This window comes from Mobula birostris, chromosome 28 (genome assembly GCF_030028105.1).
Source record: "Mobula birostris isolate sMobBir1 chromosome 28, sMobBir1.hap1, whole genome shotgun sequence".
Lineage (NCBI taxonomy): Eukaryota > Metazoa > Chordata > Chondrichthyes > Myliobatiformes > Myliobatidae > Mobula > Mobula birostris.
The window spans coordinates 11,611,041-11,625,344 of NC_092397.1; the positions used below are offsets into that span (position 1 = coordinate 11,611,041).

Here is a 14,304-nt window from a genome sequence, read left to right on the forward strand (position 1 = left end):
TGAGGGAGGAGCCGCGTGAACCCTCCCCCGCCAACTTCAGCGGCCTCTCCTCCAAACCACCCCCCCCCCCCCCCACCGCCAAGCACTGAGCTTTGGGATGGACGCGCGTAGAGCTGGAGGTGGAGGGAGTGATCCGCTAGATCCACCCTCGCGATCAACGGGACGACAGCGGCCGCGGCCAGATCGCCCCCTGGCCGGCGCTGCCCCCTGCCCTAGATGTGCTTCCAGAAGTCAAGGTCATTCAATCCTGCACCCCTCTGTGGACGAAAGAAAATAACAGGATATTATAAAGAAAGCAAGGTGAGAAATACTTTATTAAAGTCTTTGCGTTCTATGTTACAGAGAAAAAAAAGTTTAAAAAAAAACTTGGGAGTAGTCTCCTAAATCTATTGCTGTGCAGAAGTAATCGGGAACTGAGAGGGAACACCCCCTCCCACCCAGAACCCTACTCAAGTACTTCTGCCTTGCCATGACTGGTAAAACCACCCCCCCCCCGCAACCCCTCCCACCCCCCACCCTCAACTCACAAAACAAGGAAGTTTGGCAAGCGATTGACTTCTCCGTTCCCACCCGCTGTAAGAAGTCTCGAGCCCCCCACCCCCTGCACCCACTGAACTCCAGCGATACATCGCCGACCCCCACCCCACAAGTGCACGGGGGAGAAATGGACTTTGTCGGCGACCCAGTGGTCGCTGGGGATATCAATGGAATTTTTTTTTTTGTAATTATTAAACACAATGTCAGTTAATTAAAGGCTATAGCTGCCACGGAAGAAGTTATTTAAAATGCCTACAAAGTAGAGGTTGCGTCACTCATGAATTGAGCAGGGAATTCAGACTTCCCTGACGGGCAGCAGATATCTTCTCCATGCACACGAGGTAGACAGGTTTATGAAGGAGAGGGCAGGAGGTGTCGATTGATAGCTTGGCACGGTTAGAAGATCTTGCTTCCTGAATACTTTTTGGGCGCACCTTGTGGATTTTGGGCTGCCGATCCTGAAAATCGGCGTGAAATTCCCCCACCACCCACCACTTTAATGGAATCACCGGTATTTTGTTATTTCAATTCAAAATAACTGATGCCAAGATTAAGGAAGCCTCTTTTTGTCGGTCCGCAAATCAGCCAGGCAATTCGAAGACCTTCTAGCGGGACCGGAGAAAATCGCATGGAATGCATTCAAGGATGTTGTTGAAAGTTTTCTTGGCAACTACAGAGCACCGAACTACGTGCAGCTGGTTAACAACATGCTTCAAGCACACAGAACCGTGAAGTGCAGAATGTCACTAAAGATTTATTTTCTGCCTTCCCATCTAGACTTCTTCCCTGCCAATCTTGGCGCTGTCAGTGACCAGCACTGTGAAAAGTTTCGCCGGGACATTGCGGTCATGGAGAAACGGTATCAGGGCAACTGGAATCCATCAGTGCTGGCTGACCATTGTTGGACACTTAAGCGAGAAGCCTCGGACACTGAGTACAAACGAAAATTGTCAACTAAACATTTTTAGCTCAGTTGGACTATTGGCGGCTGTATTTCATTAGGAGTTTGAGCGTTGGTTTGTAACTCAAAGCGCCCGGAAACTTCTACAGATGTACCGTGGAGAGCATTCTGACTGGCCGCATCACCGTCTGGTATGGGGGGTGGGGGGGGGGGGGAAGTGGGGGCTACTGCCCAGGATCGAAAGAAGCTACAGAAAGTTGTAAAATTAGTCAGCTCCATCTTGAGTTCCAGCCTCCTCCAAGAATCTTAAAGGGAGCGGTGCCTCAAATAGGGGGCGTCCATCACTAAGGACCCCCGTCACCCAGGACATGCCCTCTTCTCATTGTTACTGTCAGGAAGGAGGTACAGAAGCCTGAAGGCACACACTCGGCGATTCAGGAACAACTTCTTCCCCTCTGCAACCCGATTTCTGAATGGACATTGAACCCATGATCACTACCTCACTATTTTTTTGTTTTTATATTATTTCTGTTTTTGCACTATTTTTAATTTAACTATTTAATAGAGATATATATATATATACTTACTATAATGATTTCCTTATTTATTTTCCCTCTCTCTATAATCATGTATTGCATTGTACTGCTGATGCTAAATTAAAAAAAAAAATTTCACGACATATGCCTGGTTCTGAAAATCCGTGCGATTAAACCCATTACGCTCAATAAAAGTTAATCTCTTGTTTTTCCAAACTCCTAGCAGTCTGAAATTATATTTGTGCTCAGCTTCAAGCGGTCTGTCACAAACAAAACAAAAAAAGCACACAGAAATCCTGAAGAGGCGACACCTCTGAAAATATTTTTGTTGCCCCGTGTTATTATAAAAATTGCATCCTTGCAAGTGGGACGGTTCCGAAATTGGCGGAGAGCAGCAATTAAAATCCTCGAAACACGCGAGGTGGGGAGCGACGTCGCCGGGCACGTTTCCTCTGCCATCGGTAGGGAATAGTGGCAGGGGACAAAAAAGAAAAGGAGAAATGATTTCCGACACGGGCCGGGGTTATCCCAAAAGGGAGCGAACTCGCACCAGTTCTATTTGCCGACTTTTTAACGCCACCGAGACGGGGGTGGGGGGTCTCGTTCTGGGAGGGAGATACCCTTCCCCCACCCTCCCCCTAATTATGCACGTTGGGAGGCTTTTGGTGGGCGTTATGCATCAGCAGTTCGGTTACTCGTAAGAGGTGGCACACCGTGGTCTGGGACTCCTGGTGCAGGCGTTGGTTGGTCTGCCTCAGCTGCTCTACCTCGCTCGCCAGCAGAGCTTTGTCTTCCTTCTCCTGTCCCGGGGTGTTCAGAAACAAAAAGAGACAGCGGTTAGCGTCAGAGACCCAGGGGCCGAGGCCATTCAGCCCGTCTAGTCTGCTCCCCCATTCTCCTGCCTTCACACCCGAACCAGGCAAGAACCCTAGCAACCTCTCCTTATAATTTCCAGTTGGCTGCCTCCCTCGTCTGCAGAACCTCTTGCGTTGATGATCCTTTGACTCCAGCCCCCTCCCTCGGCCTCCCACCCCCCCCTAGCAACCCCACAACCCAAAAAAGCTGTCCTAGGCCGGGATGAGGAGGCCTGACTCTCGGCTTCTCACCTTTCTCAGCTTGTCGTGCAGCTGCTTGACAATGGTTTCTAAGTGAAACACCTTCTCGTTGAGGACTGTCGGAGAGCTGCTGGGTGGGGGAGAGGGGGAAAAACATTTAGACGCGCAGCCCCGTCAATCAATTTGGAGCGATAGAACCAGGCCTTTCGGCCCACCTGGTCCCATCGCGCTCCATACCCCTCCCATCCCTGAACTCCTCCATCCTGGTCAAAAAGGCGCAACAGCGTCTTTATTTCCTGCGGAGCATCAAGAAAGCTCACCTCTGTCCCAGGATACTGACGGACTTTTACCGCTGTACCATTGAGAGCATACTCACCAACTGCATCTCAGTGCGGTATGGCAATTGTCCTGTATCAGACCGCAAAGCACTCCAGCGTGCGGTGAAAACTGCCCAGCGGATTATCGGCACCCAATTGCCCACCATTGAGAACATCTACCATAAACGCTGCCTGGGCAGGGTGATAACCACCACTCACAACACGCTGGAGGAACTCGGCAGGTCGGGCAGCATCCGTGGAAACGATCAGTCAACGTTTTGGGCCGGAACCCTTCGTCAGGACTGTAGAGGGAAGGGGCAGAGGCCCTATAAAGCAGGTGGGGGGAGGGTGGGAAGGAGAAGGCTGGTAGGTTCCAGGTGAAAAACCAGTAAGGGGAAAAATAAAGGGGTAGGGGAGGGGAGCAGGGAGGTGATAGGCAGGAAAGTTGAAGAAGGAATAGGGGAAAACACAATGGGTAGTAGAAGGAGGCGGAACCATGAGGGAGGTGATAGGCAGCTGGGAGAGGGGGCAGTGTGAAACACGGATGGGGGAAGGGACGGGGAGGGAATTACCGGAAGTTGGAGAATTCTATGTTCATACCAAGGGGCTGGAGACTACCTAGACGGTATATGAGGTGTTGCTCCTTCAACCTGAGTTTAGCCTCATTGTGGCAGTAGAGGAGGCCATGTATGGACATATCTGAACGGGAGTGGGAAGCAGAGTTGAAGTGGGTGGCTACCGGGAGATCCTGTCTGTTGTGGCGGACGGAGCGGAGGTGCTCGATGAAGTGGTCCCCCAATCTGCGTCGGGTTTCACCGATGTAGAGGAAGCCGCACCGGGAGCACCGGGTGCAATAGATGACCCCAACAGACTCACAAGTGTTGCCTCACTTGGAAGGACTATTTGGGGCCCTGAATAGTGGCAAGAGAGGAGGTGTAGGGACAGGTGTAGCACCTGCACTTACAAGGATAAGTGCCGGGTGGGAGATCCGTGGGGATGGATGTGTGGATAAGGGAGTCGCAGAGGGACCGATCCCTGCGGAAAGCGGAAAGGGGTGGAGAGGGAAAAATGTGCTTAGTGGTGGGGTCCTGTTGAAGGTGGCGGAAGTTGCGGAGGATAATGTGCTGGATCCGGAGGCTGTTGGGGTGGTAGGTGAGGACAAGGGGAACTCTGTCCCTGTTGTGGTGGCGGGAGGATGGGGTGAGAGCCGAAGTGTGGGAAATGGAGGAGATGCGGGTGAGGGCATCATTGATGACAGCAGAAGGGAAACCACGATCCTTAGAGGCATTATCAGGGATGTATCTCACCCTAACCATGGACTTTTTACTCTCCTCCCGTCCGGTAGGCGCTACAGGAGCCTCCGCTCCCGCACCAGCAGGAAGAGCTTCTTCCCTGGGGCTGTGACCCTGCTGAACCTCACATCACAGCGCTAAGCAGTATTGCACCCGTATTGTACTGTCTCAGTACTTTTACATTTGTGTGCTGTAGCACTTTATTTTATTCGCAGTTATTTTGTAAATAACACTATTCTTTGCATTTCTGGCCAGATGCTAAATGCATTTCATTGGCTTTGTATCTGTGCACGGCACAATGACAATAAAGTTGTATCTAATCTAATCCACGTACCTACCCAAACTTCAATCAAACATTGAAATCGAGCTCGCGTGCGCCAATTGTGCTAGCAGCTCGTTCCACACCCTCTGAGTGAAGGAGTTTCCCCTCATGTTCCCCTTAAAACTCTTCACCTTTCACCCTAAACCCATGACCTCTGGTTGTATCCTACCCAACCTCAGTGGGGGGGGGGGGGGAGTCTGCTTGCAGTTCCCCTATCTATAGCGCTCATAAATACCTCTATCAAATCTCCTGTCCCACGTTGCAAAGAATAAATCCCTAATCTATTCAATCTTTCCTCATAACTCAGGTCCTCCGATCCCGGCAAAACGTCCTTGTAAATTTTCTCTGCGCTCTTTCAACCTTATTTACGTCCTTCCTGTCGGGTAGGTGACCAAAACTGAACACAAGACTCCACATTCAATTGCAGCGAAGTGTTTTCGATTCCTCTTCGCCGGTGCAGAGACCTGACTGCAAAATGGCCCACGCATGCCACAAACTTCCCTCACTCTCTCCTTCCCCTTTCTCCGACGAGCACTCTGAAAAGCAGCTGACACAGGGCACTGGCCCGACTGAGCCGTTCTCCGCGACCGGCAGCACCCCCTCCCCCCCCGCCCCCACGCGCGTCCGTGGCGTTCGGGATGGTGGTTCTGTCATTATTTCCACAGGCAAAAAAAACCCCCGCTGTTTCGGCCGGTTGTGCGCTCAGCTATTGCCTTAAGGCTGATCTATACTTGTGCGTACTAGCTTAAGTATTGAGTATTAACCTAACTTGGCGACAGGACCCCAACCCTCACCTGGGGGGGAAAAAAGTGATTTCTTCCCTCTTCAGCTAAGTCACTTTCTCTTTCAGCTCAACTTCTCGACAGTAACTCACACTGCCCGTGGTTACTGTAGTCAGACTGACTTAGGAAGCGCGCGTCGAAACGCACCGTGTGAGACGTGTGTCGTTTGCGCTGACAGCCCACGCAGCCGAGGGATGTGCCGGGGGGCCGCCCGCGAGTGTGGCCACACATCCCAGCACCCCGAGCCTCCCTCCACCAGGACTGTTAACCCTCCCCCCCTCGCCAGAGGCGCTGAGTTCCTCCAGAACGTGGTGCGCGTTGCCCGATTGTCCCCAGAATCCCTCGTGTTATCGATGCCCCCAGCACTAATGGAGATCACAAGCGACTCACCTCGATTGGCTCTCGTCCTTTGGCTCAAGGGCACCGTCAGCCCGGGCCTCCTCCGAGGTCATCTCTTCTGGAGGCAGGAGAACAAAGACTGATTAACACTCAATATTCGGCCTCTTGCCCCCGCGGACTGGGCGCCTGCTGGGGGGGGCAGGAACCGGTACGGGGGTTGCCGGCCTGTCTATGCCTGGGGACATGGCAAGTGCTACGAACCGATCAGACAAGCTTGCTGTAGAAATTGAAACACGTGGGTTTGCGCTTATTTGGCCGGTGGGAACCCGGGGGTCGATAACCTTGGGGAGCAGAACAGAGATCAGTGACACGAAGCTCCAGTGGGAGAGCCGTGTGGGTCAGGGCCACGGGGTAGGCGGCAAGGTCAGTGACCTCGAGACAGGGGCTCCACGGCCACGCACGCTGACCTCTTCTTTACTTATGGGATGTGGGCGCCGTTGGGGTTTGGTGTCCCCCTGGTGAAGGCTGGTCCAGTGACCTGCCTCAACGACCCGGAGAGGTCGGGGGCCCTGTGCTTTGGCTCTTGGTAGGGTCACCCGTGCCAAACAGGTCAAAGGGTAGAGGTCAGACTAAGAGTGGTCCACCGGTCCTCCAGGTTCAGGGCCAATGACCCTGACTGGTCAAAGAAAACTGTTACAGAAACAGCAATGAAGAATCCTTCTACGTCTGAGTGTGACCGTATACCTGAGTCTCTACCCGGGACTTGCATGACTGACAATAAGGAATACCGAGAGGAAGCTGCTGACCTGATGAAGGAAGCCCTGAGATGGAGGGCCTTCATTGCTGCCCGAAACGCCAGCGTGTAGTGGGGAGTAAGTATATTATTACTGTATATATTAATATATATAGGCATCTGTTAGTCTCGTGAGACCATGGATTTGCTCCTTGGAAGGTTTCCAGGGCGCAGGCCTGGGCAAGGTTGTATGGAAGACCGGCAATTGCCCATGCTGCAAGTCTCCCCTCTCCACGCCACCGATGTTGTCCAAGGGAAGGGCACTAGGGCCGATACAGCTCAGCACCGGTGTCATCGCAGAGCAATGTGTGATTAAGTGCCTTGCTCAAGGACACAACACGCTGCCTCAGCCAAGGCTTAAACTAGCGACCTTCAGATCAGTAGACTGATGCCTTAACCACTTGGCCACGCACCAACATATTAATATATAGTATATGTTATATATGCAATATTCTATGTCTCATTGCAATTTATAGTATATTTTATGTACTGCACTGTATCACTGCCACAAAACTACAAGTTTGATGATCTATATCAGTGATAACAAACTGATTCTGTTCCGGACCTGGTGGGCCTCTGCCTTTCACCTCGAGGGGTTAAGGTGCCCGTTGACAGACCCTCGCCCGATTCTGCCACCTGTCGCTTGTCACCCTCCCGGGACTCACCCCCTGGCCACCGGGGGCGGGGGGGGGGGGGTCCTGGTGCGAACAGTTACTCACCATCCAAGGAGAGGGACTGCACAAGCTTCTCACAGTATGACGCAATGTCTGCCAGCGACTGCCACTGAAAGTTGGAAGTATCGGATGTATCTGAAAGAGACCAGGAGACAGAATGACCACAATCCATTGTGGGGGGGGGGGGGGGAGGCACAAACTTTATTGGAAAAATTCTTTCCTCTTCATGCCCCTCCTCTTTACCCTCGAGTGGTCCTACTCTCTCCCTAGTTACCCTCTTGCTCCTGATGCCTTGGGATTCACCTTAATCCTCCTTGCCAAGGACGTTTCATACCACCCCCGTTTCCTAATTCCCTTTTTAGTTATTTTCTGGCATCTTTGTAATTCTCGGGTTCAATCCCAATTTCGTTACATACTTTTTCTCCTTGACTAAATTCATCGCCTCCAATCTCTCTGCTCTTGCCTTTTGAATGTTGAAAGGACTAGATAGGGTGGCCGTGAAGACGATGTCTCCTATGGTGGTGGGGGGGGGGAGTTTGTCAGAATTGGAGGGCACAGCCTCAAAGTTGAGAGCCTCAAAGCAGAGGTAAGTAGGATTTTTTTTCAAGCCAGGGAGCAACGCTCTGCCACAGACTGTGGTGGGGGCCAAGCCCATGGGTATATTTAAGGCGGAATTTGATCGATTCTGATCAGTCAGGGCATCAAAGGATGTGGCGAGAAGGCAGGTGTATGGGATTGAGCAGGATCCGAGATCAGCCACGATGGAATGGCGGAGCAGACTCGATGGGCTGAATGGCCTAATTCTGCTCCTGCGTCTTACGGTCTTGTGCCTCCGGACAGGGTCTCAAATAAGGTCCGAGACACTGTCAGGCCTTTCAGCTGCAGGGAGGGACGAGATTGCACATTGCACTCAAGCTAACTGAGTAACCAGAAGATAAAACATTACAGGCCCTTCAGCCCATCATGCCATGCTAACCCTTTAACCCACTCTAAGAACGATCTAACCCTTCCCTCCCACACGGATCTCCGTTTTTTCACCATCCATCTAGGAGTCCTCTTAAATCTCCCTTATGTACCTGTCTTCACCAGCACCCCCGGCAGCACATTCCACGCACCCACCACTCGCTATGTAAAAAAAAATCTTACCTCTGACATTCCCCCCTCCCCATACTTTCCTCCCATTCCCCATCCTCTTTCCCCTCTCTCACTGTATCTCCTTGCCTGCCCATCGCCTCCCTCCGCTGCTCCTTCCTGCTTTTTTTCTTTCTTCCGTGGCCTTCTGTCTCTTTCACCAATCAATTTCCCAGCTCTATACTTCATCCCCACCCCCCCAATCCAGGTTTCACCTATCACCTCGTGTTTTCCTTTTTCCCCTCCCCCTACCCTTTAAATCCACTCCTCAGCTTTTTCTTCCCCCCCCCCCCCCCAGTCCTGCTGAAGGGTCTCGCCCAAAACGTCGACTCTTTTCTGAGAAGCTGCCCGACCTGTTGAGTTCCTCCGGCTTTGTGGGTGTGTGTTGCATAAGGGTCTCCGGCCACCCACCTGATCTCTGTCTCACATCAATAGACAATAAACAATAGGTGCAGGAGTAGGCCATTCGGCCCTTCGAGCCAGCACACACCATTCACTGTGATCATGGCTGATCACCCACAATCAGTATCCAGTTCCTGCCTTCTCCCCAAAACCTTTGATTCCGCTATCTTTGAGAGCTCCATCCATCTCTTTTTTGAAAGCATCCAGAGACTTGGCCTTCACTGCCTTCTGGGGCAGAGCATTCCATATATCCACAACTCCTCTGGGTGAAAAAGGTTTTCCTCAACTCCGTTCTGAATAGCCTACCCCTTATTCTTAAACTGTGGCCTCTGGTTCTGGACTCACCCATCAGCGGGAACATGCTTACTGCCTCCAGCGTTCCCAATCCCATAAATAATCTTATATGTTTCAATAAGATCCCCTCTCAGCCTTCTAAATTCCAGTGTATACAAGCCCAGTCGCTCCAATCTTTCGACATATGACAGTCCCGCCATCCCGGGAATTAACCTTGTGAACCTACGCTGCACTCCCTCAATAGCAAGAATGTCCTTCCTCAAATTTGGAGACCAAAACTGCACACAATATTCCAGGTGTGGTCTCACCAGGGCCCTGTACAGCTGCAGAAGGACCTCTTTGCTCTTATACTCAATTCCCCTTGTTATGAAGGCCAGCATGCCATTAGCTTTCTTCACTGCCTGCTGTACTTGCATGCTTGCTTTCAGTGACCGATGTACCAGAAAAACTAGATCTCATTGTGCTTCCCCTTTTCCTAACTTGACTCCGTTTAGGTAATAATCTGCCTTCCTGTTCTTACCACTAAAGTGGATAACCTCACATTTATCCACATTAAACTGCATCTGCCATGCATCCGCCCACTCACCCAGCCTGTCCAAGTCACCCTGCATTCTCATAACATCCTCCTCACATTTCACCCTGCCACCCAGCTTTGTGTCATCGGCAAATTTGCTAATGCTACTTTTAATTCTCTCATCTAAGTCATTAATATATATTGTAAACAGCTGTGGTCCCAGCACTGAACCCTGCGGTACCCCACTGGTCACCGCCTGCCATTCCGAAAGGGACCCGTTAATTGCTACTCTGTTTTCTGTCAGCCAGCCAATTTTCAGTCTATGTCAGTACTCTGCCCCCAATACCATGTGCCCTAATTTTGCCCACTAATCTCCTATGTGGGACTTTATCAAAGGTTTACTGAAAGTCCAGGCACACTACATCCACTGGCTCTCCCTTGTCCATTTTCATAGTTATATCCTCAAAAAATTCCAGAAGATTAGGCAAGCACGATTTCCCCTTCGTAAATCCATGCTGACTCGGACCGATCCTGTTACTGCTATCCAGATGTGTCGTAATTTCAGTATCATCTTGTACCTCTCATCCTCCTTCAAACCAAAGAGAAGACCCTTCCCTCGCTCAGCCTCTCCTCGTAAGACACGCTCTCTAATCCAGGCAGCATCCTGGCGAACCTCCTCTGCACCCTCTCTAAAGCGTCCACATCCTCCCTATAGGGCTGAGGCGGCCAGAACTGACCAGTGTGGTCTGTCCAGGGTTTTATAAGAGCTGAAGCATTACCTTGAACTCATTGTCCGTTTTGCACACACGTCAAACATCCTTCCCATCACGCATATCTCCCCCCTCCCCACACCCCAAACCCCCCAGTCAGCCGTTACCGTGCATTTTGTCGCCGCCCGGCGGGTTTTGGCTCGGGCCAGCGAGCGAATAGATCACCGAGGCGTCACTCCGGGGAGCCTGCTGGGGGTCCACGAGCGCGGGGTCACAGGTGCCGGGATAACCGGGGCCAGTCTCCTCCAGGGCCGTCCCAGAGAAAGGGGGCGGGAGAGCAGCAACCTAGATCAGGAATAGAAGCGTGCAGAGCCGTCAAAGATACAGCCCCCGGCGGCCTCCGGCACAGGGCGAGTCGTCTGGGCTACCTCAGCGAGCCGTCGGGCGTGTGACAGCACCTTGGCAGTCGGAAGCACCCGTCGATTGAGGAGGGAGTGCCGGCCAAGAACACTACTCGCCTGCTTGGGATTTTTTTTTAAATAACCATCCACCCGAGAGCAGAAGGGATTCCCGGCTCCACGTCTCCCACCTCCGCCCCCCCCCCCCCCCCCCCGGTAGGCTGCACCTCTCCGGCAGCACGGTGTTCCAGTGTCAGGGATTATAGCCCCTGCATTTCAAACCCCCACCGCCTCCTGGGCCGGACAGTCACACTGGGGAACGCGATGGAATCCGGGGTGAGGCTCTATACAGAAAACGGCACTCAGTAGTCAGGCATAATGTGGGACAGTGCAAATGGCGGAGAGGATCAAAGTATACACAGACCAATATTCTAATGTGCTCAAAGCGATGTTTAGGGTGAATAGACCATAGGCAGACTTTGAACAACATGTAGAAAGTTAAGTCTGTGTATAGAGACAGCGTTTATAGCACAGAATGGAGAAGTTATTCAGTCCAAAGGTCACAAACCGCTCACCCTGTCCTTTTTACCTCTCTTGTTCTTCCTCTCCCTCGTGAATTTTTCCGAGGTCCGTAACCATAATTCTGCTCATCGCTCGCTCTGTGGGCAAATTCCATATTCTCACCCCACCCCACCCCTCTCTCTGGTCGAAGATGTTTCTTCTGAATTGTCTGCTGGACACCTTCTACTCCCCCCCCCACCTCTCATTCTCTCCCCCCCCCCCACCCCCCAGTTCGGGTCTCCCCTACTCCCTCTCTCCTGTCAAACTTATCCGCCGCTTCGAGATCTCTTAACAAGCTAACCCGCGGCCCCGCGTTTCTCCACGCGTCCCCGCCGCACTTGCCCCCCACCCCGAGTCTCCGAAACCCCCTCTGATGCCCGGGAGTCGGGTCACGCTCCGTGACCCAGTTGCGTTTTCGCGCAGCGCGCCCGGATCACGGTGCGGCAGCAGACGGAGAGATGGGGTGGAGGGAGGGCCGTGCTCAGTCCCAGCAGAACACTGGAAGAACCCCCCAAAAAAAATTAGTAAAATGAGTCTTGCTAATTACTGGAAAACAACTAATGTCTGCCAGGACAACTGTGGCAGGTTTATGAAGAGTTGTGGATCCCGTGGGGGTCTCTGGATAGAGGGTAGCGCCTCATCCGTCTCCTAAACCGCTCACGTCTGCCTCCTAGCGGCACGCCCCGGTACAGCGCCTCGGCAGGGCGGGCTAAACGACGGGAGATGCGTGGGGGTGTTTTGGAACTGAGCGGAGGACCTCGTTGACGAAGTCACCGGCCAGGGCGGGATGAACTACAGCGGCCACGAGTTCGAGACCGGGGGCCAGCCAACCGGAGGACATGAGCTGTGGGTCTGGCCCGGAGAGGGGCGTCACCAGCCCAATGACACTCACACTTGTTAATAGTGAAGCCTCTCCCCACCCCCCAAAGAATATCAAAACTATTGTCATCTCCCCTTTTGAAACACAACAGTAAATGTCACATTTAAGCAAAATAAAAATCTCTCTGAGGTAATTTGTTTTAAAGATTAAACCTTTATTTCTGACCTGCCTCCGAGGTACGCGAAATGCCGTCCCCTTCATTTTCTGTCGCTCGTTGTAGAAAATATGACAGAAATGTTTATCGGACCTGGGGGGAGGGCTGTTGCAGCCACTTAGGACGTCTTCTACAATACATGGGTCCCACCTGCAAATCTGACTCCGTTTCAAATTTCAGTTATTGCAAATTTACACACCGTAAACCAGCCACGTCGCTTTCTTCTCGGCATCTACGGTCTGCCTGTAACGGAGGAAAATATCCCCAGAGCGCTTTACCGAGCACCGTCCCTAACAAAATCCGACCCGAGGAAGCGTTAGATCAGCTGATCAAAAAGGCTTGGTTAGCGAAGTGGGCTGAGAGAGAGAAAGACAAAAGGCGTGAGGGCAGCCAAGATAAACCGTTAGAGCTCACGGCCAGGGGGGCTAAAAGGCACGGCTAGCAGCGTTAAGAGCGGTGGAGATCAAGAGATGTGCAGGAGGCGAAGCGATGGAGGGATTTGAAAACAAGGATGAGGTCTTTTTTTTACAAAAAAAAAATCAATGTGGTAATCGCTCGTTTGAAACATACTCTGCAATTTCGATTTTCTGGGTGAAACTGAGATTTTGGAAGAAGGTGATGCGAAAACTTTTTATAACTCCAATCAGCTTCAAAAGCCCGGCCTATTTATCTGGGGGTTCTGTAAGCTGTCTGGTATTTAGGGGCGCTTAGTATTAATAAGGATCACACCCCCCCCATCCATCCATCGGGCAGGAGACTCCGATGCCCAAAGACAAGAACGGTCAGGATGGGGAACAATTTCTTCCCTCAGGCCTTGAGGTTTCTGAACTCCCTGTCACATCGCATTGGAAGTGTGACTGGTTAATCTGTTAGGTACCTGACAATATTTAACTTAAACAACACACATCAAAGTTGCTGGTGAACGCAGCAGGCCAGGCAGCATCTCTAGGAAGAGGTACAGTCGGCGTTTCATCTTCCTAGAGATGCTGCCTGGCCTGCTGCGTTCACCAGCAACTTTGATGTGTGTTGCTTGAATTTCCAGCATCTGCAGAATTCCTGTTGTTTGAATATTTAACTTATGCACTTTAGTTTGTTAATTATGCGTGCTTTATCTGTAGATTTTATTTTTATTTTCATAAGTTATCGTGTGTTACCTGTGCTATCTGGTCCTCTCGTTTCTATATACATTATATTTTGTTAATGACAATAACTTGACTTGATTCTGTGACAGAGCAAGGATTTGATTTTATGGTTCACCATTTGAAATCTGTTAAATACAGTAACATGGGGGGGGCAGATTACATTCAGGAGTTCAGCCTGGAATACGCTCTCGGCGGTAACAAATACATATTTTCAAAAGGTGCTTACAAGAAATCGGCATGACTGTGGGGCAGAATGGGGCTTTTTTTTAAAACGGGTCACACACCGGCCGGGTGGTTTATGAGGGGTCTGGTACAACTCTTGTGCAGGGATTGGCGAGAAAGCTACACCAAAGCAGAACTAGTTCGATTGCGGGCCAGTTCCATGTAATGTCAGAAATGAGAAGGGGTTTTATTTTATTCACAAAAATTTTAAAAAAGACATTTAGTTTCCTGGCTTGTTGTGGCGAGTTTTGAGAGGGAACTGACTTGGTTTGTGGCCGAGACCGGGACAGTATCCAGCACAAGTATTATCTGGGTTAGATTCACACAAGTACTTTCTGGGTTAAATTC

At 51.3% G+C, this 14,304-nt stretch overlaps 1 protein-coding gene across 1 annotated transcript in view; it reads right to left on the bottom strand.

Moving 5' to 3' along the window:
- Positions 1-582: 582 nt before the first annotated feature.
- Positions 583-14,304, bottom strand: part of LOC140188927 (signal-induced proliferation-associated 1-like protein 2) — a 117,998-nt gene continuing 104,276 nt past the window's right edge. Inside the window, 6 exon segments of the mRNA XM_072245578.1 lie at positions 583-2,774; positions 3,081-3,159; positions 6,133-6,199; positions 7,594-7,683; positions 10,767-10,944; positions 12,604-12,754. Coding sequence (XP_072101679.1) covers positions 2,613-2,774; positions 3,081-3,159; positions 6,133-6,199; positions 7,594-7,683; positions 10,767-10,944; positions 12,604-12,754 — 727 coding nt within the window. The 3' untranslated portion in view covers positions 583-2,612.